The 27,183-nt window shown below is 32.5% G+C and overlaps 1 protein-coding gene across 10 annotated transcripts in view; it reads left to right on the top strand.

Moving 5' to 3' along the window:
• LOC114929945 (uncharacterized) overlaps positions 1-27,183 on the top strand; it is a 133,813-nt gene that overhangs the window by 62,895 nt on the left and 43,735 nt on the right. For 4 of the 10 annotated variants that reach the window (XM_085489621.1, XM_085489625.1, XM_085489624.1 and 1 more), the window contains exon 1: positions 9,835-9,908. The exons of 5 other annotated variants lie outside the window; for them this stretch is intronic. In XM_085489621.1, coding sequence (XP_085345747.1) covers positions 9,850-9,908 — 59 coding nt within the window. In that variant the 5' untranslated portion in view covers positions 9,835-9,849. Of the gene's footprint in view, positions 1-9,834; positions 9,909-23,133; positions 24,692-27,183 lie in introns of those variants that run through there. One more of the 10 variants, XM_085489620.1, reaches the window with a different exon arrangement.

Here is a 27,183-nt window from a genome sequence, read left to right as displayed (position 1 = left end):
TCCTTGACTCCCAACACGCTAATTTTCTGCGTTAAAAATCGATTCATCTACAGCATGTTCGTTAATTTATATTTTCGTCGTCGTGTTATTTTATTTCAATGTGTTTCATAGAGACAAAATTAAAAATTTATATAAATAAAAAAGATGATTATTTAAATAGTAATTGATTAAAATTTTTGTTTTAACTTCCGAATCTTTTCATTGTTGACAAAAATATCTCAAGGATTTCATGATTTAACATTAAATTGATTTATTATATAGATATATGCAAATTATAAATTTGGAAAAAATAATACTAAAAAATCAGGGAAAAAATGAATTTCTGGTCTTGGAAAAGTCAGGAAATTTTTTTCATTGAGTCTGCTGGGCACTGATTTTATATAATATATTTATATATATTATTTTAATGTTATCTCTCGAAGAACTCACGTGTGTTTCATATAGAATTTTTTACTTAGGGTAAAATTCGGAATTTGTTTAGGATTCTAATTTAATTCTTATCTCATATACAGAATCTCTCGTATCTCACCTTCCCTCCTTATTTTTTATACGAATTTTATATTACTTTGAACGGTTTGTCATTTGTTTTTTCTTGGTAATCTGTTGTTCAAATAATTTTCGCTTGATCGGGCACATTCTGTGAAGTGTCTCGTCGGCTAGGCGTCGATATGAAACTCGAAACTATTTTCGAGGATTGATACCGGTACGATTTCACTGAGCGTTGCTTTCGTGGATGCGCGTGTTGTTATTGTGACACCCGATATTCTAAAGAGACGCAGAGAAGTATCATTGTTTCCCTTATCGTCACTATTATCAGTACACTGTTATGCACAAATATTGAATTTTATTTACGTGTAATTTTAATAGAGTTAAGGTTATTTTTTCAGCTGATGAAATAACTCGGCTGATTTCGGATGAGAAAAAAAATTGATAAAAAATATATTAACGAAAGAAAAACATTAGTATTTAAAAAATCGATTATCAATATATCACCTGATAAATTAGGTAGTGGTTTTTTCATCTTTCGGAATCAAATATTTAATGGGAAAGTTGTTAAATTAAATTGACCGATCGACGTTCAGGTTTTGCCTTTGTTTATCGAAAAGCGAAAAATACGTAATTACACGGAGTGAATAACATATATACAATATATTCGAGTCGCGGTTAGTTAAGCTTGCCCCAAATGCATAGCTATGACGTGTACGTCGTCCTTTATCATACACACCAGCAGGATAATTATCTCATGAACACGGAAACTTGTGCCCATCACCCATCCGGCTTGAGATTAAAGGCACTGTCTGTCGTCTATCTTGTGTGATATATGTAACTAAAATCATTTTACAATGCGTATTCTTTCGCAAAAAGATGATCGCGAGGGATATTTTAACCGAGTCACGCGTAAAAAAAATTGGACAACCAAAAATTGAAGTTATAAAAAAAAAAGAAATAATTTAATTTTATTTTATCGGTATTTAATTTAATTTTCATCCTCCCATACCGCGATGTACAATTTATTTGTTGAAAGAAAACAAAAACGAACGAACGTAACGAAAACTGGAAGGGCGATGAATTTTGTCGTTCCTCTTCGTCTCGGAATAGGAACAAAAACGCACCTATCTTTTGACGAGCGCATCCGCGTACATAAAGCGTGTTCGCGAAATGAAATTCACACCGTGACGGATGTGCTCGACACCGGTTGTCGATACATTACGTATACACATATGCGCGTTACACGTTGCAAGTCACAACGTGCATTTTAGCATCATCGACCATGATTTCACGATTATCGGCGAACACGTCGGGGATCCGCGAGCGCGCGCAAGTGTTGCGCAAACTCGAAAGTGGATAGTAAAATCGAGTTACCTACTTAGGCTGTGCGGGAAGCGGAGAATGCGAATGCGTCTCTCTCTCTCTCAATGTGTGCATATACACGAAGAGGTGGGCGTTTATGTGGCGATCGTGTGTACGCGAGAACGGCACCATGAATGAATGAATTCTCGCGCGGCGAGAAAGTCTCTCTTGCGAGATTTTGCCACTTTTGACGTGTGTGCGACTGCGTTTATCAACCTGTTATCCGTATATTTGGGTGTCACTGGGCCAAAATTTGCAAGCCGTTTTTTTTCTTATCGACGCAAATCGAACATGACGTTAATTAATACATTAATTAATTATTTTATTATCATTAATTAATTACAAGCAGAATTAGCTTCTATATATTTCCTTGAGAACGAAAATATTAAAATAATTTTCTGATAATATTGTTAGAATTTTGACGGGAAATATATAAATTGTGAAATTTATTTCCTACCGATCATTAATGCAACTTTAATATTAATGTAAATGTTATTTAATCCCTAGTTTGGGGATATTATTATGGTGGATCAATTTTGATGATAAATTTATCGGGCGATGTGTTAAAATAATTCGTGCTTGTGGTAATCGATTTTAATGATATTGTTAGAATAGATCAAATTGTTAGAATAGATTAAAGAGAGATCGAGTAAATTAAAGTAATATTATTTAATTTGGATTTAAATAAAGTAATGTGGTCAACTCTATCGAATTATTTTAAATATTCTATAGATAATATATATATATATATATATATATATATATATATATATATATATATTCTCTCTTTTAATATATATAATATATATATATAAATATATGTGCTTACAATTTAATATTTTACTATACTTATTCTACTTGGATTAAATGAATGATGTTGCTAAGAAATTGTTCAGATACATTATTGAATTCATTATTGAAAAAAACTAATTGGAATATTTTACAAAATTTATATATTTTTAAAAATTGATTCCTTTAAACATGCATTATTACTTTTTACTTACGATCTAATATATTATCTAATATTTAATAATTAATTGCTGGTAAAAACTAACTAGTATTTTATAAAATTTATACATTTTTAAAAATTCATTTCTTTAATACGATCTAATATATTTTCTATTATTCAATAATTAATTGTTCGCTAAGTAGGTCGAGTTCGTCGATGAATTTATATATCGCGTAACCGAGATCTCTTTTCTTTTTTATACCGCAATCACCGCACTAAAATATCAATCTACTTAAACGACCCATTTCTTGTGGACGCATCTTGCGGACACGCGCGGCGCGGAACTCGCGAGCTGTTAAACCACGGAGGCCGGTTTACGATGCAAATCGAATGACAGAATCAATTATTTCTTCATTCGACTGTAACTTTATGGCTGTTTCGAACAACGGGCGGGTGAAACCGAGGAAGAGGAAGCTGCAGCCGGCTTCTTGCCTTGCGGCTATTTTGGCGCCACCACGCGTTAAGAAATGGAAAATTAACCGCGAAGAAGCAGCCTTTTAACCGTTCGCAGTCGCGAAGAGACGTAAATTGCATTCGGTATTTAACAGCTTTCTGACCGTCGCTTTAAATCGCTTTTAACATATGTTGCACAAATTGTACCGGTTTTGAATTATGGTTATTACTTTAAGATCTGCAGGGAATCTTTCACGGGGAATCTTGATTGTGGATAATTTTTTTTTTAAATATTTCATCGGTTATGAACAATTTTTTATGTGTATTAGCTTAGGACAATTTCTGATAATTTCAACATATCGTATGTAAGATAATCTAATCAATTTCAATGTATTTTCAATAAGATATAAAATATAATGTGCATGGACTACTTACGTATTACAGTTAATTTAAAACTCGATTATTAGAAATTTCGTTTATGGATTATTAATGCTTTTCTTGCATGAATTATGCGGTGTGCGAAATCATTGAAGTATATATTGGATTCCCATTTTACTGCATTGCAATTTTATTTCGCGATAAGAGTGTTCTAATTCGTAAAAATGATAAATTGAAATCGCATCGAGTTAATCGGGCAATTAAACATTGAACGATTACAACACGTATACAACGCTCGTAAATTAAACCGCGTTGATAAGTTATGCGTATGCCGGATGCAATTCGGGCGAGTTTCGTAACTCGGGACTTTCGGTACGATCGAGCTTATTCATCCGACCAGGACAAGATTCATGAGAGAAAGTGCTCTTACATTCTTACGCGCCGATACGACAATGTGTATAACGTAACGGGGCATGCGTATTTTAATATAACGGGCGATGCACACGTAACGATGCCGCCTTGTCCTTATTTTATGCCATCTGCTTTCGTTCGTGCTACTGTCAAGTACGCACCAAAAAAATTATATTATCGAAGAATGAGAGTTGCATACTGTAAAATTCCTTTTTATATATATATTTAAATATTTCTAGAACATCCTTTCATATCCTTAATTTTTTCCCTCACATTATTAATTGTTTAAAAATATTTTCTTTGTTAATAACAAATAATTATGTCTTTTTTACGTAGGCCGTTATATTTTGTTGCAACGTACGTAGTTATATAGTATTGCAATTTATAACGCAGTGCAGTGTTTGTCACTGAATGGTTTTATTTCATTAGAAGAATGGATGAAGTTAATAAGTGGCTCGAAAAAGAAGACTCGAGCGACTTAAGAGAAGTGTTCACGAACAAGTAACGTGTAATATAACTTAATTTAATCGTTCAGGAACCAGGTCTCGTGCCTTATGTTTGATCTGTATATACTATATCTATGCTTTCTTTATGGTCTTTTTTTACCTGTGTGCTATAAAATATGTGTTTTCTTGTTGATATAAAAATAAATCCCATTTTGTTTTTATTTTTCTAATTTAGGAATATCTGAGTAATCTTTAAAGTTCCCTTTTTAAAATAAGAAAATCCTTTTAGCGTTCTATTTTAGAACAGGGTAGTCTGAAAATGAGTGGGAAATTCTGTAAATAAGAATACAATTTTTTCAGTGAAGTGCGTAAAGTATGCGTGACTCAAATATAGATAGTGATATATCTTTTCTTAGTCATTTCTTTTTTTAACAAAGTTTAAAAAATTCACGGAAGTAATTGTGGAAAATAGAAAAGAACAATGCACATTCGAAATAATGAGAAAATTAATTAATTTGGACTATATATTTGTTACAATTATATTTTATAGGCTATATTAATATATTAATAAAAATATGAAACTAATAATAAAAATTAACAAATATTGTATAAATGTAAAAATAATGCAATTTAATAAGGGAAAAGAATATACGAATATAAATAATTAATTTGGAATGAAAAATTAATTTTTTGAATTATAAACGAGTTGAAAATTAAAATCATTTTTAATTATAATGAAAATTATATACATATACTTAATTATTAATCAGTATAGTTTCTAAAAACGAATAATGTAAATGTAGAACATTTCGGTTAATATTCATCTCACATACAAAATATTAACTGAATTGCGAGATCGAAATTCTATGGAGAATAGGTTCGGTATTTCATGTGCTACAGCACATGTTACTTCACAATCGCGACATTTCAATTAAGACAGCCACATTTAGCAGTTAAATGTGGTGAAAATACGGTGAAGAGAGTCGGAATATAGAAGAGCAGAGAGGAGAGAGAGAGGAGTAACTCACTTCGCGAAAGTGATTCGATAACGCTTCGTAGCTAGAGTCACTTTTGCTGCTGCCAATGTCGAAGTCGATAGAATTGACGAGTCTCCGGCGTGTTAAACAAACGATACGGCCGGTTCCACGACACGCGAACAATGCTGTCCCTGCGGCAGTAAGTGCCTCCCACCTACACAAATATTGATACGCACGACCGCGGGCCTGTGCTATATACAGACGGCTCGTTAAGGCAGAGCCGTAATTATTATACCGCGGCGAGGAGGATGAAGATGACACGGTGAAAAGCGCTCGTGAATCACCTGTGGAAATGAGATATTTCTGGTGTAGGACGCTAGACGTATAATTACGATAAGAGAAATAAAGTATGTAACATTAAAGAGATACAAAAAATAATTATTCTTTATATTATACATAATTTATAATTATATATAATCATAGCACATATGTATATATTATAAATAAATAAATAAGTAAATACATATATATGTATATGTATAAAATAAATTATTTTTTAAATGTGAATAAATTATTTGAAAATAATAATGCGAGATTTGAAAGGGAAGCGTGATTATAGGTGTAGATTGATGAAAAGCAAAGAAAAGTAGCGGCTAAAAATATAATCTTGCGTGCAAAAATATTTACTTCAAATTCATCGTTCTTGCCTTGTTTTTACATTTACACACGCACACACATATTTCAAGTCTTTAATTAAAGGGAAGTGTAGCGTAGACTCTATAAGGATTACAAATTGCAGGACATGTGAGATACTAGAAATACAAGACACATGACATCAAGATACTGAAAAATCTTGTGTATACGATATGCATAAAATAGGATACACGAGGCATTACATATACGATATGCAAAATAAAAATTACGTAAGACAGAACAAACATAACAAGACATAATTAAATTTTTTTACATAAATTGCAAAACGCAAATACGCAAGATACAATATAGTATATGCGCATAATAAAATAGATTCGTAATTTAAAAAAAAAAATTGTATTTTTCTTTTAAGAATTTTAATTCTCTTATCTTTTAAGAAAAGAATCTTGTAAAGATTAGTATCAGATATTCGTAATTTATAATAATGTAGGCGAAATATGATTTATTTTTATATTGATAAAAAGATATTATTTTACAACACATAGGCAGAAAAAAAGTATAAACCTATAGATGGAGCATTAATTTAAATTATATTACGCGTTACTTGCTCGTGAACACTTCTCATAATTAAGTCGTCTTTTTTTTCGAGTCGCTTATTAACACTCCACCTCCCATTCTTCTAATGAAATAAAATCATTCAGTATCAAACATTGCACTGCGTACTGCAATAAATTACAACATTTTATATAAGCATATATATTGCTGCAACAATATATAACCATATAATGCTAAATGGTTCTGCACAAAGAAACATACTACATTTATTACCAAATAATAAATTCTTAGTTTTGAAATACTTTCCAGAAAAAAGGAGAAATTTAAGAATAGTCGAGGGGAATTTTATGGTACATAAAGTTCTCTTATTTCGAGAATAGAATTTTTTAATGTAGAAATTAGAAATTATATAGAAAATGATTTTGCATGTCATTGCTGTCATCCCTGGCCGGATTCGGGAACGTTCAGCCACGTGCTCTTGCTGTCACGTTCTTCGTTTCGCGTCATAATTTCTTCTTGTCAATTTTAATAAGAGAAGAAGGCCTATACGCGCGTATATATATATCGACCAGCAGCAGCCGGTTTGCGTTCTCTCTTCGTCAAGAGCAGCCAAGTCGTTAAGTAGGATAATAATCGCCACGGTCGTCGCATCTCGTCGCTCGTGTCTCATTCTCGTGTGTAATTAAATATCGCTCAAATCCCGCCGCGCGTGCGACAATCATCCTCGTCGAGTGCGCCGCGATATCCACGGGAAATTACTTCGTACGTCACGAATCCGTAACGCGCTTTTCTGTGATTTTCTGCGAGCGAGGCGAACGATCGGAATGCGATCGCGATCGTATCGACTGGATGGCATACAATGTGCGTGAGATTTTTTTTTATATCGCTCCGCGAATCTATAATTTCCAGTAAGGGCAGGAGAGAATAAATACTTCACGTTCACTCCTTCTCTTCGTAAGAGCAGAGATATAAAATTAAAATTAAATGTAAATTATAAATATTACGTATAAAATTAAAATTAAATACATATAAAATATGTATGTTAAAATAGTTCGTTTTTTTTTCCCGCTGCGAAATACTTGCGACAATAACAAAATACTAATCAAGAATTGATTTTTATATACGTGTTTCCTGGGAAAAAAATTGCCAATCTGCTTGGCGAGATTTAACTTGTCACCTTCGACGCGATAACATCAAATTAATAATGTATATGTGAGACGCACAATCAATTTTCGGATGTGTTTCTTTGGTGTCGCGTGGATTAGGGAAAGTTTTCGTGAAAAATAGAACAGGGGTGGCTTTCACCCTGGTTGATGAACGAGGTGTCGGTCGAGATTGACCCCGGAGACCTCCGAGATCGTGAAAAGATTGCCCGGGTATTCTTATAATTGCGACATTCTCTACACAACGCTTTCACGTTCCGCCGATTCCCCAATTTTTGCCTCGTAATTTCTACTTCGTGCTTTCGCGTATAATTGAACAATCTATTTCGTAAAGGTGTTTGAAAGAGGAGAAATTGTACTTGAACAGATTAAGAGCAAAATTAATTATCCAAGGCTGTTTGTGTGTATAAAAGCAATTGTTATAAATGTTGGGAAACTGAATCTTTTTCTGAACCGAAGACGAAAGGAAATATCGACACTTAATCTATGTATACAATAGTATAGTATAATTAAAGTGATTTTGTAGACAATTAGAAAAGTTATCAAATTTCGACAATTATTTTAAATCATAATTAATTTTATACACAGAACGAAAAAATTATTAACTACGTATACACTTCTTTAAATTATTTATTAAAGTTATTAAATATATTATTTATTTTCTAAGATACACAATTAAACGGAGAGAATTTTCTTTTAAAATTTACCCTGAAAATTATGGTAATCGTGGGACAATATTGTACATAGTGAAATTAATCGAACATATTTTCTATTTTATTTTCCGGTGATAGATATTTTTTATTGTGATAAATATTTAATCAGAGAAACTTAAAAAATTCTTCCACTACCATATTGTCCCACGATTATCATGAAGTTCAGGATTAATTCTAAGAATAAATTCTCTCTGTGTTTTATAGGAAATGGAAAATATTGTAAATAAAAAATATAATATATATTAGAGAAAAATAAAACATTTTTTATAATATATAGAAAATATATGTATATAATTTATTACATATACATATACATCAATATTTCCATTTTTAAGCATGTAAAATTAATATCTCTTATATCTTGTCTCTTATCTCTTAATATCTTATGTTTCGTCATCTAAGATTTCGGATCACCCTAGTACATGTCAGATTAACTCTAATATGCATTATCGTATAAAAATAGACGCGTGATAAGTGAACATTGCTTAATCTATGTTAGCATTATTCTCCGATAATACCGTAGAATTATGATAAAGGAGATATCGAGATTAGTGTAGCACATAATATATATCTGGATAATATTTCAAGAGCCCCTAACCGAAATATATATCGTTCTACTGAACTCGGAATGGGTGTCCCTGCGCAACTCGACTATTTCAGGATCCTTGGGGCACCTTCGCGCCCAGCCCGGGGCCGTCCAATCAGCGCGCAGGCCCTTTTTTCGTCGGCGAAAATGATCGATCCACCACGTCTCGACGTTGTCGATTACGTAACCGTATAGCCGTCGTGCCCTACAAGCGTGAGCCTAAACCCATCGGTGCTCTTCCCCGTCGTCGTGGCCATCTCTCTCCCTCTCTCTATCTTGTTCACCCTTCTCCCTCTAACGCTTCGTGACGCAAGGCAAAGACGCGGTACGCGGTTACGTCATCGCGGCGAAGCGCGTCTTGCCCGTCGTCATGGCAACGCGGTGCGCGCGCGCGTCTCCTTCCCTTTCCAGTCTTCGTCGGCGCGTCACGTCGCGCGCAGCCTCGTGTTTACCATTAGCATATTTCGTCTTATATCTGCCATGCTCGAGGTACGGGTATTAAATATCATTCGGCGAATTCCACCTCCCCATCCGCATCCTTGTTCGATCTTCGTCGCGCTCTCGGCCGGCACGCTTTCTTTCCTCTGAGAGGAAAGGAGAAACGGAATTTAAGGGCACCGCGATGCCACCTGCCGCGGCCATCTTGCATCGTGATATCTGCAGCGGGAAAACAAACGGTGAAGCTTCCGCTCGGGATCGGACGCGAAATCTCGATGAAATTATTACGATGGGATGAACTTCGTAAAGTGCGTGATAAAGGAAGTGCGGAAAGGTATGAAGAATAAACAGGTCAATTTTTTGGCGTTGTAATTGGATAGATGAGAATGAAACCAAAGCAATGTTTCTGTGTGAGAAAAATATTTATATATATATATAGTTATACTCTTGATACGATGCGTTTTCGACGTGTTCGAGAACTCGCTCAAGGTGCATTTGTCACCCGAGGACCTGTTGATTTAACCTCCTCCCCTTCGCCAAGTTTGACGCCAAGTTGATAGCATCCGATTAAATTTGTCAAAACGTGTGTTCGGTTACAATCCTCCTCCCGGAGAATGAATTATCTACTGTATCTTTGGCACGCAATTTGAATATCAAGTATATGTTAAATCCTTACGATGCGTTTTAAAATAATTATAATAGTTTACATGATAATCTTTAGTCAATTATGAGATAAAATTTTATATCAGATATATTTAATTATTTAATTAATTATGCACGAAAAAATATATAGTTACAATTATAGTGGATAGTTAAAATGTATTGTTACATTAATATTTAAAAATTTGGTACGTTTATAAATGAATGATTAAGAATTATGTTTGAAAAAAAATGCATTATCACTTTTCGCGCCAAAATCAGATCTGATTTAATAAAAGGTTTTTAATTTTTTTCTTGGAATTTTTTGTAAATATTGTGCGAGAGGAAAGAGAGGGGAAGAATCTTGTTCATCTTAAAATCAATTTTGTGGGACAAAAATAACCGATGTCGTCGTTGAAATCGCCGCTTGATTGATCGTGACGTATGAACATGTGTCTCTACTATACTCTGCTTTCAATTTCACCGAAGAGACATGTCCTTCCGAGAGCTTCGAATACGCGATTTATCATCGTCATCTCACCTGCAAACTGGCAGATATTGAATTAAAATTCATTTTCATAGAAAGGAGCCTCTTATGCATTCTAGACACTTTTAGAATTCTTCGAGAGTTTTATTTTTAATTTTAAAATTGAATGTTATTCATCATTGACAGACTGTGTGAAATCTAAATAATGATTAGAGAATTTTTGGACACTCTGTATGAATGAACGTCTCTTGAAATACCCGAAATAGTTTGCATGTAAGTACGCGTCATTAACATATAAATCTCATATCTCAGTTTGAAAGTCTTAAAATAAAATTAATCGAATTAAATAAAATTAAGATTGAGTTCACTTGAAAAAACAAAAACAAAAGGTCCATGATCCAGTTGTATAAATCGAAACAATGCGGCCACAAAAATGAGAAAAAATTCACTTCGAGCGTGTGTGTAGTTTCGTATTCCGGAATTATTTTGTCGGAGATTAAATCCGTTGCGTAATCGCCGTTGAGTTTTTATTGTCCGACGAGTTTCTTCAATGCGAAGGGTATTCGAACTGAATTCCAATAAAAGGGCAAGAAAAAGGAGACGTTGTGTGAAGGACGATCTTTTAAATTGACCAGATTTTCGAGTGGTAAAGGGGAACACAATATTTCCAGTCGGATACTCTTCCCTTTTCAATAAAAAAAGATATAAAATAGAATTTATAGAAATGCTAGAAAGAAAGAAAGGAGCTAAAATTATCGCTTGTATTTTGCTCCGACTTAAAAAAGATATTTTTGTATACCGTTTATACTTTGCTCATACTTTAGAAATATAATATTATGCAATATTTTATTTTACTGAATAATTAATTTTGAAATAAATTTTATATATTAAAACAGCACATAGACTTTCTGAGAACTTTAAATAAAATTTAAAATAATAATTCTTGGAATGACTTTTTTTTTTTTTTTTTTTTTTTTTGGAAAATAGAGTGGGTTGGTGTGATATATTGGACTCGTATTCTCGCCACGGATCTTAACGCTGAATGTGCTTATTCCAATTCTCATCTCACGTTGACATTGACCGCGATCTTCGCGTCAAGCAAACAAAACTTAGATCATCGCGTTTGTTACATTTAGTGCTGAATGTACGGCAGGTACACGTGGCAATATTTTTTCAATGCTTACACAATCTGTCAACTGTTTTATTTTTTTCGAATGTTAAATAAGAGATCACCAATTTTAGCGAAAATACAAATTATTATGCTTCACAAAATGTATTTTAAAAATAAAACTCTTGATGTATCTTCTCGCAAATGAAAAAAATTAATCATGATGAAAAATAGTGGATTTTTTTATTTTTATCACTAATTTTATTGTGGAAGTTAGATCGATAATTTATCGATAAATTGAGTCACAGTTTTAGTATCTATTGCGTATTTTACCACGGGTACAAATTTCTGAAGCTTGAAGATTTTTTACATTTTAGGGTATTCTCATTTTAAAAATTTATTTTTTATCTTTTCATCAAAATATGAATAGCTAGAGATACCCGCTGTGCTTCTCACACATTGTACGATGACAATTCTTTATTATCTCTGCTTTAGGATTTCGAATACAAAGGCCCTTCGAATTTTATTTGAATGGAGAAAGGAATTTCGACATTTTTAACATTAAAGTTGCTTGAAGATCCGAATCTATCCACTGAAAGGGTTAAAATAGGTTTCGCTGAAATAACCTTCTTAAAAGGGCGAAATTTTCTAAAAGTTGATATCAGATTCCTAATTTACAAAAATGTAGACGCGAAATGGGATTTATTTTTACATTAACAGAAAAGCATTATTTTTATATTTTACATTTTACAAAAAAGACCATAAAGAAAGTATGAAGTATTTGGGGTCTGAATTAAATTACATTGCACATAAACATAACTAAACTCTACCTTTTCGAGCCATTTATTAATTTCATATTTCCATTTTTCTAATTAATTAAAATTTTAATTAAAGTCTAATTAAAATTATTCAGTGGCAAACACCGCATTGCATTATATTACCATATTTTTAAGGTTTATTATTAACAAAGAATATTTTCTTAGTTTTAGAGGATGTTCTAGAAACACTTAAGAATATCTGTTATAAGAGGAATTTTATTTTATACTTACTAGACAGTCCTCTTATTTCGAGAACACAATTTTTTCGATGCAGATTAAGATTAAATTTTTCACCGCGCCGTGTTCGTTTTTTTTTTGACGGATCGACTGCTTTCTCTCTCTCTCACCGGATAACTGAATTCACTTTCAAAATTATCATCGTTCTTGATCAGCTCGTATGAGTGTCCGCTTGATGCCGACTAAAGAATCGGGATGTAGGTACCGTTGATCATGGGATGTGTGTCGAGGCAAAAAACTTTCTTCTGGAAAGGGGAAGGATAATAAAGCGCTGGAATTTGTATACCTGAATATCAGAAAACGTTGAATTCTGAAACGTTAGATGTCGACGAATATTTTTTCCGCGATTATCAGTGATTTTTAGATACAATTAATATGTATATAAATACCGATGTTAATAAAGAATGCAATGCACAAGGAAGAAACGAGACGATAATGAAATCTGTACGTGACTCGAAAATTGCATCGTGGACGATGGAAGATTAAATTGCATACACAAACGCGATCAAATAGCATTTCGTATAATTCATATTATGCAAGTTGCACATCGTTACGCAATCAGGACGAATGAAAAAGAGAGGGAGGTGGAAAAGTAGGTGGAGAAGAGACGAAGCTTTTAAAATTCCTTATAAAAATGCGGGTCGCTCTTCGTTCGTGATATCTTTATTCCTTACATAAATATTGCGCAAGACCGCTATCACGCAATTGCAATAAACAAAGCTAAGAATAGCGTTGATATTTGCGTCGCTCTCCGCAAGCTTTGCGTCGCTCATTACTTTCCTTTCTATTATTTATATATGCGGACTGTCTATATTCTTCTCCGATGAATATATGAATCAACTTTGCGCGACGCGAAGGCCGAAAAAAAAAATGCGTGCGCATGACATTTTAGGGTTTCGTTCCCTCGCGTTTCAGTGATAAAGAGGGCACGCGAGTATGAACCTGAACTCGGTATAGGAAGACTGGATTAGCGAAAGGTATATATACAGAATGCCTCGGATGTACCGGGTGCTCCGCAATTTTATGTCCAAATGAAAATTATATTTCCAGTCAAATTTTTTTTTTTATCGAAATGTCAAACTATCGCTAAGAAGGTATAAAAGATTTTCTCGAGGAATAGAACTCGAAAAATTTACATAAAATATTTTTGAACAGACGACCGATCGTAAATATTTGAAGAAAAATTCGCATAAAAAACTCCTTACCGTTTCGTTATATCTCGAGAAGCAAAAATCGTTTGGGGATTAATCGAGGTGTCTTCGCCGATTGAAACGACAAGCGGTGCGGATTTTTTCGGGACACCGGGTATACGCGAACGGGGGGAAACTCTGGTCGATGGCCGTGGCTGCGCTCGCGTCTGCAGAACAGTTTACAGCTGCATAGCCAGACCGGGGAAGTGTGTTACTACTCGAGCGTAACCGAGAGACCTCGACCAATTTAAATGCGCGATCACCTTCTACGGATCACCGCTGACTCCGATTCACGAAGTCGATTAACGCTTAACTTTGGCCGCCACGCCATTTCGAGCCCGCGAACATACACGTCGATTTTCGAGTACGTAATTTTGCGGCTATGTAAAGTGTGACTCGACACGCGAATAACGGTATACTTCATTCCTGGGGGCCAGTTGCCCTTCAATCGCTCCAAAATCATGAGATTTTTTTTTTTTAAGAAATTCCAAGCTTTCGATCGATGATACTCTATAGATTTTATATTCGTGCATCGTGTTAAAATATATATATTTTTTTCAACCTAAGATCTTTATTTCGTAGTAAAAGTGAAAGAATATTTCAAGGTGATAGAACGTAAGGTTACATCAAAAGAACAGTGCCGCTTTTTCAAGCATATCCAAGCAATAGAATTTCAACGTAAACATTTATATAATGAACTCTATTAAATACTATATAAAGCCTTTAGTGCAAATGAAATTATGAAGTCTTTTTTAATTTATTTTTCATTAAAAAATTTTATAATTTTATTAATTTTTTTATTTGAAGATAACTTTTATATTTTTTCAACATATCTTTAATGTAAGTATAATTTTGTATAGCTTTTTAAAATAAATTTCTAATATTTTTGATATATTTATTTTAATTTTTTATTTTTCTTGTTCTCAATAATTTTACGTTTTTACAATAATTCCATGAAAATTTTATCGCAATAATCTTTTCAGATGCGAACAATAGAGTGATTTTTCATGAAATGGTTATCTATATCTCATTTGCGTAAATCTCAATCAGATAAAATTTGCGCGATCCTCTTCGCGTCTCGTGGATTGTCTGATGTCAAAGTATGCAAACTATTCTCAGTCGTATCATCGCGATTGATACGTGATATCTCGTGTTTGATTGCCGCGAGAACAGGTGTTCTCGACCGTGAAAGTGCGAGTCTCGCTATGAGCATAAATCTTTATATATGATGTTTTAGAAACGTCGCTATACTTTTATATTAATCTGAGATTTTTTCTTTTTGTTCTCGAAATATTATTTAATTTTTAAACATGCATGATGCAAATATTATCAATATTTTAATTTATGATTTTTTGTGATTAAATATATTTAGTTGTTGCATCGATTTTGAATCGCAATTAAATATAATAATAAATATATGAATTCTTTCACGGAAGTCAAATTGATCAACGCAACTTTTTAAACACAGTAAAAAAAATTGTTAAATTTAACACATTTCACATGTCCCAATTTATCCACTCTAATTTTAATGTTAATTTAACAGAAAACAATTATGTAATTAAATAACACACGTAATATGTAAAAAAATAACACAAAAAAATATAATATAAGCAAAAATTCGTACATTTTCATTTAATTGTGTTGTTTTAACACTTCAAAATAGTGAATATTAACTCAACAGACAAATGTCAAAGTAACATAACGACAATATGTTATATTAACATAAGAGTATGTTAAAATTTTAACACAAAAATTTCTACACAAGATAATTTCAACAGAAATACGAAATGTTTTTTACCGTGAATTTATCAAAATTGAAGTTCATCAATTTGGCTAAGCAAAATTCATAACCGGTATTAATAATCGATAGCAATTAATAAATAATTAAACAGCATCTAAAATATGTAATTATATGTATGAAATTCATGCGAAATCGATAGAAAATTATGGTAATAAACTGTTGGGTGTATAAGTCACATGAAAATTAATGCGGGTAATAGTTAAATTAAGCTTGAATATTATGTGTAATATTCATACCATTCACGATTAATATAATAAATACACCGTAATAATTCGCGGAAAAATAAAAAACGACGAAAATTAAATTGCGTGAAATTTGCAAATCTTAAGATTAAACAAATAAAATAACGAATATATATATCTTAACGCATCATGATCTATTTAATCATAATTAGCTCTAACAATAAGTATAATCGTTTGACGCACGAAAGTTTTATTTGACTAATATAAAATCGTTGTCACATATACGAGATAAGATTCGAATAGGCGCGTTTTTAGCGTGTTAAATACGTGACGATGATATAGGTGTGTCGATAATAAACGGCGTCTTTTTTCCTCAAAAATTGCTTGGAAAAATATGAATATTAAATGTATAAAAATATAAGGTTTGATAAAATTTTATAAGATTTTTTTAAAATAAAATAAAAATTTTAATAAATTCAAATACAGGATAAAATTTAAAGCGCAGGAAAAATTATTTTGAGAAATGAAAAAAATAAATGCAGATTGGGCAATTATTAAAAAATTGAAGTTTTTCTTTTATATTCAAATTTATATATTTAATAATATATATGTATTTAATTACAAATAAATGATTACATGAAATTATTTATTATAGAAATTATTATAATTTATTTTACACAACTAATGTTTAATAGTAGAAGTTCAAAAAAAGTATATCTGCAACGATGACTAAAGTTACTTAAATTGAAAAAAATATATCAAACTCTTTTTATCTGATCGAGAATATAGATTTTTGTTTATCGGCAAGAGAAAGCATACTTTATGTACGAGACGTAATTGCGTCATTTCGGTTATCGATATTAATTTCGTGTTCTGCACGGAAAAAAAGAATTAGCTATGGTAGCTAATTTTTTTTCTTTTTACGTATCTATTGCGCAGTTCATCGTTCATCTCCTTTTTTCCTCTCTTTTTCTCCGGAGATTACAGCGACGACGTCGTTGCACTTTGCTGAGAGTACGTTGCTGGAAAATACTTAAATCGGTCGGATGCTGGCCATTTACTATTCATGTCTTTCATTTATTCTACCGGGAGAGACGATGAAATTAAATTTTCCGCAGTTTCTCGGTAGACAAAGTGCACGCAAAAGTATAAGACATTAAAAAACGAAACAGCATTCGAGATATTAGAGGAGCGTATTAAGCCGGTATTTTTTCCCCTTTCGCGAGTCTATACTTTTAAGTTCTTCTCACATTCCTTTATTGCAAATATAAGTCAGTCTGCTCATCGTGTATCATATGGATTAACGGATAAGATATTGATAGAGGGCTCGGGAAAATAAGGGAAGGGGTTAGGATATTCAGAGTGATCAAGGTAAGAATAAAATGCAAACCGCGTGTGAAGAATCTCCTGGAATTAACCTTCGACTACACTTTTTATGCTAGTGCAATTTATCGATTAGATACTCCAATGAAGCTTGCTTTTTACTTGTATAACGATGTATTTTTATACATTCCTCTGTTGTAGCACACTTTTATAATCTTCTACAATTATCATGAAAATTGCAGGTTGCAAATTAGCTTTAATTTATTACAATTATTTCCATAAAATAATACATATTCAGGAAAATATAAAGATTATTTTTTATAGCATATATTTAGAAGTGAGGAATCGGTTTCACCTTTTCAATATTAACTTACAAGGCAGCATTAATAATGCGATATTTACTTAAATTACTTAATATCGGTATTTCATATGATATCAATATCTATATTGCACTTGTAAAAAAAAATCATGAAATAATATCTATATTTTTTTTACGCTTCTGCACAAACATATAAATCTATTATGTTATGTCTTTGATATTTAATATATAAATTATATCTCGATAAAATTTATATTCAATTGTTGTTGATTTTTCTGCATAATGTTTCAATTTAATCGATACATTCCACTTGCTTTTAAAAATATTGTCTCGATTTGCGTACGGAAAAGATAGCGACGAGATTCCCGCCGGAATCATTCATCATTTTCAGTCTTCCACGCGAACATTCATCATTCTCATTTTCCGCGCAACATTTCATTTACATATCTACTATCTCTATCACAAAACGTGCTTGTCGCGAGACGTTGTCTTTACATCAATACTCATTAAATGCTAAACATTTGTAAATATCGTGGATCAGATGGATCTTTATATAGGGTGTGTTTTAAAAGCGTTCTTCACTTTCATCAATCTTAGGTTACTGACCATTTTTTTCTCGAAACATTGTTTTATTTTTAATCATGCGTAATGCAAATATTATCAATGTTTTAATTTAGGGTTTTTTTAGTTGTTGCGTTGCATCGAACAAATATGCATTCTCGAAATAAAAGAGAGAACTGTATATGTATACTATAAAAAATATTCTTTAATATTCCTAGAATATTCTCTAAAACTAAGAATATAACTACACCGCAAATTTATTAAATTTGTTTTTTATTTTAAAAAATTTTCTAAATAAATTTTATATAATAATTTATAATTAATACATATTTGTATAATATTTAATATAAAAATTTATTTATATTCTTTGTTAATAACAAACATTTATTTCTTTTTATGTGGGCCGTTTATTTGACATCATATTGCAATTTACAATGCAATGCAGTGCACTGTTTGTCATTGAATAGTTTTATTTTATTAGGAGAATGGATAAAATTAATAAGTGGTTTGAAAAAGAAGACTCGAGCGACTTAAAAGAAGTGTTCACGAGCAAGTAACGTGTAACATAACTTAATTTAATCGTTTAGGACCCAGGTCTCGTGCCTTGTGCTCATTGTCAGTCTATGTGCACTATATCTATGCTTTCTTTATGCCTTTTTTTTTTTTAATCTGTGCGCTGTGAAATAATGTACTCTTTTAACGTAAAAATAAATCCTATTTTATTTACAGTTTTATAAATTAGGAATATCTGATATTAATCTTTAGGGGATTCTCCTCTTAAAATAAGATCTTTTTGACATCTATTTTGTAACAGTGTTCTAAAAATAAGGTTCTGAAAATTCTAAAACAAGGATACAATTTTTTCATTCAGAAATTGATCAACTCCTCGTTTTATTTTGCAAATTTCTACACGTGATCAGTGTATTTTACTATAAAAATTTTAAAAAAATTTCTAAATAAATTTTGTATAATAATTCATAATTAAACACTAAAAAATTTGAAAAATTCCCAAAAAGTGGAATCGATCAGTTTGACACTTCCGAGCAAATTTATCAAATAATAAAAGACAGGATATCTAGCGAATTAGATATCTAGTTTAATTTTAATGACGTTTGTTTCGATTATCATATACATAATGTAGATTGTATAATTTTTGTCTTAACCTCCGAACCTTTTCATTGTTTACCAAAATACCTCAAGAATTTCATGATTCAACATTTAATTGTATTATCATATAGATATATGCAAATAATACATTTGGAAAAAATAATACTAAAAAGTCAGGGAATTTTTATATAAATAAATTTTTATATTTAATATATACAAATATGTATTAATTATAAATTATTATATAAAATTTATTTAGGAAATTTTTTAAAATAAAAAACAAACTTAATAAATTTGCGGTGTAGTTATATTTCTTAGTTTTAGAGAATATTCTAGGAATATTAAAGAATAATTGTATTAAAGGATATTTTTTACAGTATACATATACAGTTCTCTCTTTTATTTCGAGAATGCATATTTTTTCGATGCAACGCAACAACTAAAAAAACCCCCTAAACTAAAACATTGATAATATTTGCATTACGCACGATTAAAAATAAAACAATGTTTTTTTCTCGAGTCAGCTGAACACCCTGAGAGGAGATAATACCTTCCGGACAAAGGGAAGCTGAACTCTCGTAAAGAGTTTAAATATTCGAGATGGAGATTAGCATCCCGCGCGATGCATCACGGAATACTATATGTATTAATTATAAATTATTATATAAAATTTATTTAAGAAATTTTTTTAAATAAAAAACAAACTTAATAAATTTGCGGTGTAGTTATATTTCTTAGTTTTAGAGAATATTCTAGGAATATTAAAGAATATTTTTTACAGTATACATATACAGTTCTCTCTTTTATTTCGAGAATGCATATTTTTTCGATGCAACGCAACAACTAAAAAAACCCCCTAAATTAAAACATTGATAATATTTGCATTACGCATGACTAAAAATAAAACAATGTTTTTTTCTCGAGTCAGCTGAACACCCTGAGAGGAGATAATACCTTCCGGACAAAGGGAAGCTGAACTCTCGTAAAGAGTTTAAATATTCGAGATGGAGATTAGCGTCCCGCGCGATGCATCACGGAATAAAGGGGAAGGAGAAGGCAGGCAGGCCAGGCCGGCAGCGCAACGTCAAGCAGCAACGCGCACGTCCGCGTTGCCGTCCGCGATCGCCCTGGCCCACTGACCTATATTACACGCGGGGTGTACAGGTCCCGCATATACGAGTCTCGACCCACAAGCGATACTCGGCCGCGCCAAGTCGGAGCGGGCCGCGTCGCGGCCGCGTCGGTACCTGCTTCGCCTCGTCTCGTATCGTCGTGCGTCAACCAGGCGTGCGTCTTCAGGGCTCGTGCGTGCGTGCGTGTATGAGAGGAGGTCGAGGAAGATCGCCCGCAAGATGATGCTTGTCGGCGCCGGAACGCCGAAGTATGGAGCGCCAAGTACGTGTTCACTCGAGATTTATAAATTCGCGATTTATTAATTTTTTTTTTTTTTAGTAAAAAAAAATTATATACAAAGTTACCGCGAGCGCGACCAGGTGCGAATGGAACCTCCTCCTTCTGTGCGAGGCGTTTGACGTATGCAAAGCATATCCCTCGCACGTGCGCGTTATAGATGTACACTATTTGGCGCAACGCGGGTATTTCTGTCAGTGTCGTCTCGTCGAGAAGTTGTGTATACAAGTTGAAGCGAAATTCAAGACTCTCGTCGTCGGTGTTTCTGATAACGTCGCACGGGGGTGAATTTTGATTTGTCAAAAATAAAGACCATCCATCATCGCTCTCGACACCTGGATCCGGAATTGACTTTTCGCGAAATTCATGAATGAAAAGGGGTAAAACACTTGGAATACACCCCGTATTCCGAGGGATAAAGAACAGTCGGGGTATTGCGCGCGTAACTTCCGCGATCGCATCGATTCGGAACGCGCGGGAAGGGAGAGAGCCGGAAGTGTGTCAAGGACGATTGTAAGCGAAGGTATATCGAATAGTGCTCGGGCGCGCGCCTATCTACGTTTCGTCCGCGTTCGCGCGATTCCTTTCGTGATTTCATCAGGTATACCAAGACTAGATTCAGGGTGTCTAGCGGTCGAAATCTGGAAAACCAGGCATTGATAAATCTGGAATTGTCTGGGAAAATAATCTGGAAATTTCACTACTTATCTGGATTCTATACATTTGTTTCTCAATAATTTGTAATTTTTTATCAAACAAATATAAACTTTTCCTTGATTCCCAGCATTGATCAGGGAATTTGATAAATCTGGAATTGTCTGGGAAAATAATTTGGAAGTTTTACTACTTATTATCTGGATTTTTTCACATTATTCTATACATTTGTTTCTCAATAATTTGTAATTTTTTTTATCAAACAAATATAAACTTTTCCTTGATTCCCAGCGCGCTAATTTTTTGTCTTGTTAAAAATCGATTCATCTACCGCGTGCTTGTTCATTTATATTTTCATCGTCGTGTTATTTTATTTCAATGTGTTTGATAGAGACAAAACTAAAAAAATGTGATATAATATAAATAAAAAGGTGATTATTTAAATAGTTTATAGTGACATGTTTGTTTCGATTATCGTACATAATGCAGAACTTCTGAACCTTTTCACTGTCGACAAAAATATCTCAAGGATTTCATGATTTAACATTTAATTGATTTCTCATATAGATATATGCAAATTATATATATTTGGAAAAAATAATATTAAAAAGTCAGGGAAAAAATTAATTCCTGGTCTTGGAAAATCTGAAAAAATTGGGGAATTTTTTTATTGAGTCTGCTGGACACCCTGTTTTCTCTTATTGTTAAATTTGCTTTTATTGCGATAAATATTTTAATCAGAAAATTCTTTAAATACGTATACATATTTTCTCTCACGATTACCATGCATGATTTTCAGGGTAAATTTTTAAGAGTAAATGCTCTCTGTGTATTTATTAATTATCCAAGCCAATTGTGTGCTGATTCGTCTCAGACTATCAGAAATATTTATTTTTAATGAAAGAAATGATTAATTCTAGTTAATTGTCTGTTAACATATAGTTTCAGACGATTAGAAATATTAAATTTGTCTATCAATTTTATTTAATTGTCTTACATATTTTTTTTTTACTTTTTTAAATAGTTATTTATTATACATGTACATATAATATATAGAAAAATTACGGAGTGTTTTAAAATAAGAAAGCAATATGGATTTACAATTCTGAAGTTTAAAGTTCGACAAATAATGGCTATAAATTAAAGCAAAGTAGTTTGAGAATTTATTAAAGAAACTGCTCAAAAGAATATTCGATGATATTGAAATTTTCTTATATATAAAGCTACCAAGGCGTGTTGGATAATTTGCTTTATAATATAATAACATTTACATTTCTGTAATAACATAAATATTAATTCGTTTCATTTACGTAAAAATATTGCGAATAAATTTCACAATATTTTTCAATTGTTTCAAATAATAAAATTCATATAAATACATAAAAGAAGACAAGTTTAATATATAATATACATAGTCTTTCAGTGCTCTTTAATTTAATATAAAATAAAAAAAAATTTTTTTTTAGTTCAGTTTTAGCGAAACAATCCTTCTAATCGGACTCGAAAAAGGGTTTCTCGCTCACGTATCGCACGCGTGTGCATTGTGATAGCAGTCGCGAAACGTCGAGTCGAGAGTCGGAGACGAGTGACGCGAAAAGCGCCGACGCGACGTAACGTAACGCAATGCAAACGCAACGCGACGCGGCGCGCGACTACGCATTCGGGCCTCTTCGAGGCGTCTATCCGGCGTCTCTGGCACGCGCGAACGGAATCCGCGTCAGTCCGCGTTCTCGGTCTGAGTGATAAACACCGCGAATTCCTTCGGACGGCGGTTCCGTTTAATTAAGACGGATTTAATTAAGCTAAAAATGAGGTGCTCGATTCCGAGTAGAAAAAAGAACTACGAGATGTATAAGCAAAGTAATAAATATTAATATATCTCTCTTATGTGTGTAAAAAAAATATATAATTGTGCGTCTCGATAACACGTGTATATAATAAATATATAAGTGAAGATGATAAATGCGAAGTGTGTGCGTGATGTATAAATAAAATGATAAAATTAATAATTTCGAGAAAATTAAAAAAATGTGAAAAAAATGGAGAAGTGACGTAAACTTGAAAAATCGTCGCCAACTAGGTTGAGCAAAAAATTTCGCCACATCTATACCGCGGTACCGATTGCGAGCCGCTGTATGCACACATGTATGCATAATGCACATATGTACATGACACATACACACACGTGTGCCATACATCACCTTCACATACATGTGCACGCTGCTCGTTTAGCGGCCAACGTAAAGGAGGAAGGGGAAGAGAGAGAAGAAGTGGTCTATCGGCGAGGGAGAGAGAGAGAGTGAAACAAAGATTGCGAGAGGAACACGAGGAGCCGACAGAGAGAGAAGGAAGACGGTGCCTCGCGACAACTAGGTGACGGCTGCGTGGATACACGCCGCTCGTGATGCAAGGTGCTTTCCTACGCGATAAGTGGTGACGTCGGCAAAAGTGCACGAGAGTATTTCTCGGCTTGTTGTGCGCGAACGCGTGTTTTCTATCTCTCTCTTTCTCTCGAGAAGTTGCCAACGAGAGAAACGGAGTTTCGGAGCTCTTGACAAAATAAATAAAACAGACGACTTGGATGGAGTTGTGCGAAAAGTGACAAGTGCGAAATTAAGAGTATTTTATGAAAGTGCAACATAATTCGATGATAATGCCATATCTTTCTTATCTACCTGAAATTTCATAATTGTGTGGGGTATAAATTTTTCTGAGTGTCTTCGAGTGAGAGTCGAATGATATTGTATGAATAATATATAATAAATATATAATATATCAATATATCGGGTTTATGTTAAAAAATTGACAATTTATGAGATCGAAAATTTTTAGAACTTTGAAGGAATCTTAGAATTAAAGTGTTCGCTTCGATGAACGAATGTTGGGATATATATATTTGGGATAATATTTTGCGAGTGCAAAGTGTCGAGTGAATGCAAAATAGATTGGGGATTCTCGGGACAAGAAACATCAACACGGGTGTTTGGTCTATCGATTTAGATTGTTGACAAGAGTGAGTTTTGCTTCGAAAGTTCATTTCGATGTATCTTGACTTCATGTTCAAATTACAACTCTCGTGCAGAAAATTGCGAGTCCTCGAAGTAGCTATGAGATTGATTCGTCGAAAAATATTTCTGCAAAGAATTGAATATTCTGTGAAATCTGACTATGTTTTCCAAAAAAACGTTCCTTCGAGCGTGACGTTAAAGTTAAAAACGTTAAAGTGCTTGTAGGTGAATATAAAAGGGAAAATCTTCGATGATGGAAAAGCGAAATGTGCGGTAAGACGATTTTTTAAAAATGATTCTTGTTAATCACAAAACCCACGATGTTGATATATTTTAAACCAATGATTATAAAAAAAAACGTGAAAAAACTTACAAAAAATACGATTTATAAAAATGTGATATATAAATCAAACTGTAAAAAGAAATATTCTTTTCTTTTATATGATGATTTCTTAGTTTTATTAATAGCAAACTTCCGAATTAAATTAATATAGGACTAGGATACTTTTTTCAAACTAACACACAAGTGTCAGATTATTAATGTCGAACAACATTGATTTCCTTGAATTTTTTAATTATTATAAAAATATAATAAAATATAAAAATATATAACTTTAACAGGGTTTTTTATAGTAGACTATTTATGTATCATTTGCGCAATACTTTTCATCTCGTTAATTTTTAATTTTTTCGATTGCCACTTGCTTAAGATTGTCGGTTTAGTCATCAATTTTCTCGATCAATTCTCCTCGTTGTTTTTTGGCATCGCATCACGAAACGCACTTGCGGCATTGACGTCGACGTAGAACCGGCCCCAGCTCTCCTACGAAAATGTCCGATTATTCCATCAAGGCGGTTCAAGGTCGAACTTTCGATTAAACGCGCCACTCGTCCCGAATGTTGCGTTATTACGCGTTTTATTGTGTTAAGAGTCCGAGATGCAACACGTGACTGTTCCTCTCATGCGAGAGATGTTTCGAGAAGCACGACCGGCTGATTTCTCTCAATAAATACCTATATCTATTTATTGCGAAATACGCATTTTTTAAAAATAAAAAACAATTTTGGTAATTACAAAATTATTGAAATGAATTAATTTTGAAAGTTAAGATTCTCTCGACCAAAATATACCAATATTGTCAGTTCTATGGTATATTTAAATTTGTTTTAAAAAAATATGTTTTTTTCGTGTGGAATTATTTTTCTGTTTACGATTTTATTAATTAAAAACTTTGGAATATAACACATTTTGTTTTGATAGCTATTATTTCTATCTCGCTTAAATATTTTGCATGTGATTGTACCGTTTTGTGAAAATTAATATATATGTTGTCAAAATTTTTCGGATTTTAAAATTCTTTTTGCATGTCATTTTTAGCAAGGTTATCGACATGGAATATCGCTCGAAATAGTCACGGCAATATACAATAATTTTGCATACTTGGAATAAACGATATCACGTATTTGGCAGTCAATGAGTATATATTTATTTTTGGCCGATAAAAATCGACAGATAGACAGAATTGCGCGTGACTTCGTCATAAAACCGTCGATAAGCCTGTTATTAGTGGCCCTAAAGCTAAAAGTGCCGGTATTCCAACAATGGAATTAAATTCTCTCGTTTTCTAAAATAACTCGACGTTATATCGTTCACACATGACGTGTCTCAATTGCTACGTAATTTGATTATTCAAATTATACATTCATTACTTTATATGTGAAAAAAGTTTTCCTTGTAGTAATCTTTCGACAATTAAGAGTTATTACTATGCTGATTATTATTAAATTATTAGTAAGAAATTATTGTCAAGAAACATTATTAGTTGCAGCTAGTTATTATTTAAACATTAAATTACAATTAAATAAGTTTGAATAATTATTAGCATTTAATATCAGTAAAACAATAAATTTTCCAATTAATACTTGGGAGAATTTTAAGTAATTTATCTTTTATCTCATATAAATTACTTTAAATTTAAAGAGTTTAGTAAAGTTTAGTAGAGTTTTTTTTTACAACTTGATGAGTGCTGGTTACTTAAATTTGAATAAATATCGAATATTATTTAATGACACTCATTAAATAATATTTCATATTTTGATTAGTATTAATGCGTTAATTTTGATTTCTGTTTTGATTCGATACTAATTTTGCAAAGAGGATTCTTCAGTCTAATGATCAATTTAATAATTGCTTTGTTAAGGAAAATACTTTATCCAATATATATATATATATATATATTGAATTATCATTGATAATTTTGGAATATTTTTCGACGGCAAAAAACTGAAGTACTTGTCATTAAGTTTAATGTGACGAACTGGAAATTGAAGGCTGAGCGTTTCTCGGCTGCCAAATTTGTCGAAGTGACTTTTAATCAAATTGATCGTTGTTTACCGACTAATGAGGTTTAAATTGTAGTATTTCACGCGCAGATATTTTATAAGCGATTTCCTCTACTCTCTTCCTTCCTTCTCTTCGTTCGATTTTTTTTTTGCCGCGTCGTGCTGAAATCCGAAACCGATTATAAAGTGTAACGTAAGAATCGCCTGATATAAGTTATCGTCGATTTTTCGGATGTAATACTTATACTTGAACGTATTGCAAAGATATAATATTTTTGCTTATGCGTTTTTTGCCGATAATGCAATTCGACAATATTTATAATGTGTGCTTGCTTGGATATAAAAATATGTGTCTTATATATATTCTGTTTGATACGCGCAAAGTGTCCCAGAGATTACATATTTATCATTCCTCGTCACAA

This window comes from Nylanderia fulva, unplaced genomic scaffold (genome assembly GCF_048542155.1).
Source record: "Nylanderia fulva isolate GAGA-0341 unplaced genomic scaffold, ASM4854215v1 Scaffold9, whole genome shotgun sequence".
Lineage (NCBI taxonomy): Eukaryota > Metazoa > Arthropoda > Insecta > Hymenoptera > Formicidae > Nylanderia > Nylanderia fulva.
The sequence above is the reverse complement of the archived record's forward strand: the minus strand, read 5'-3'. Positions and strand labels throughout refer to the sequence as shown.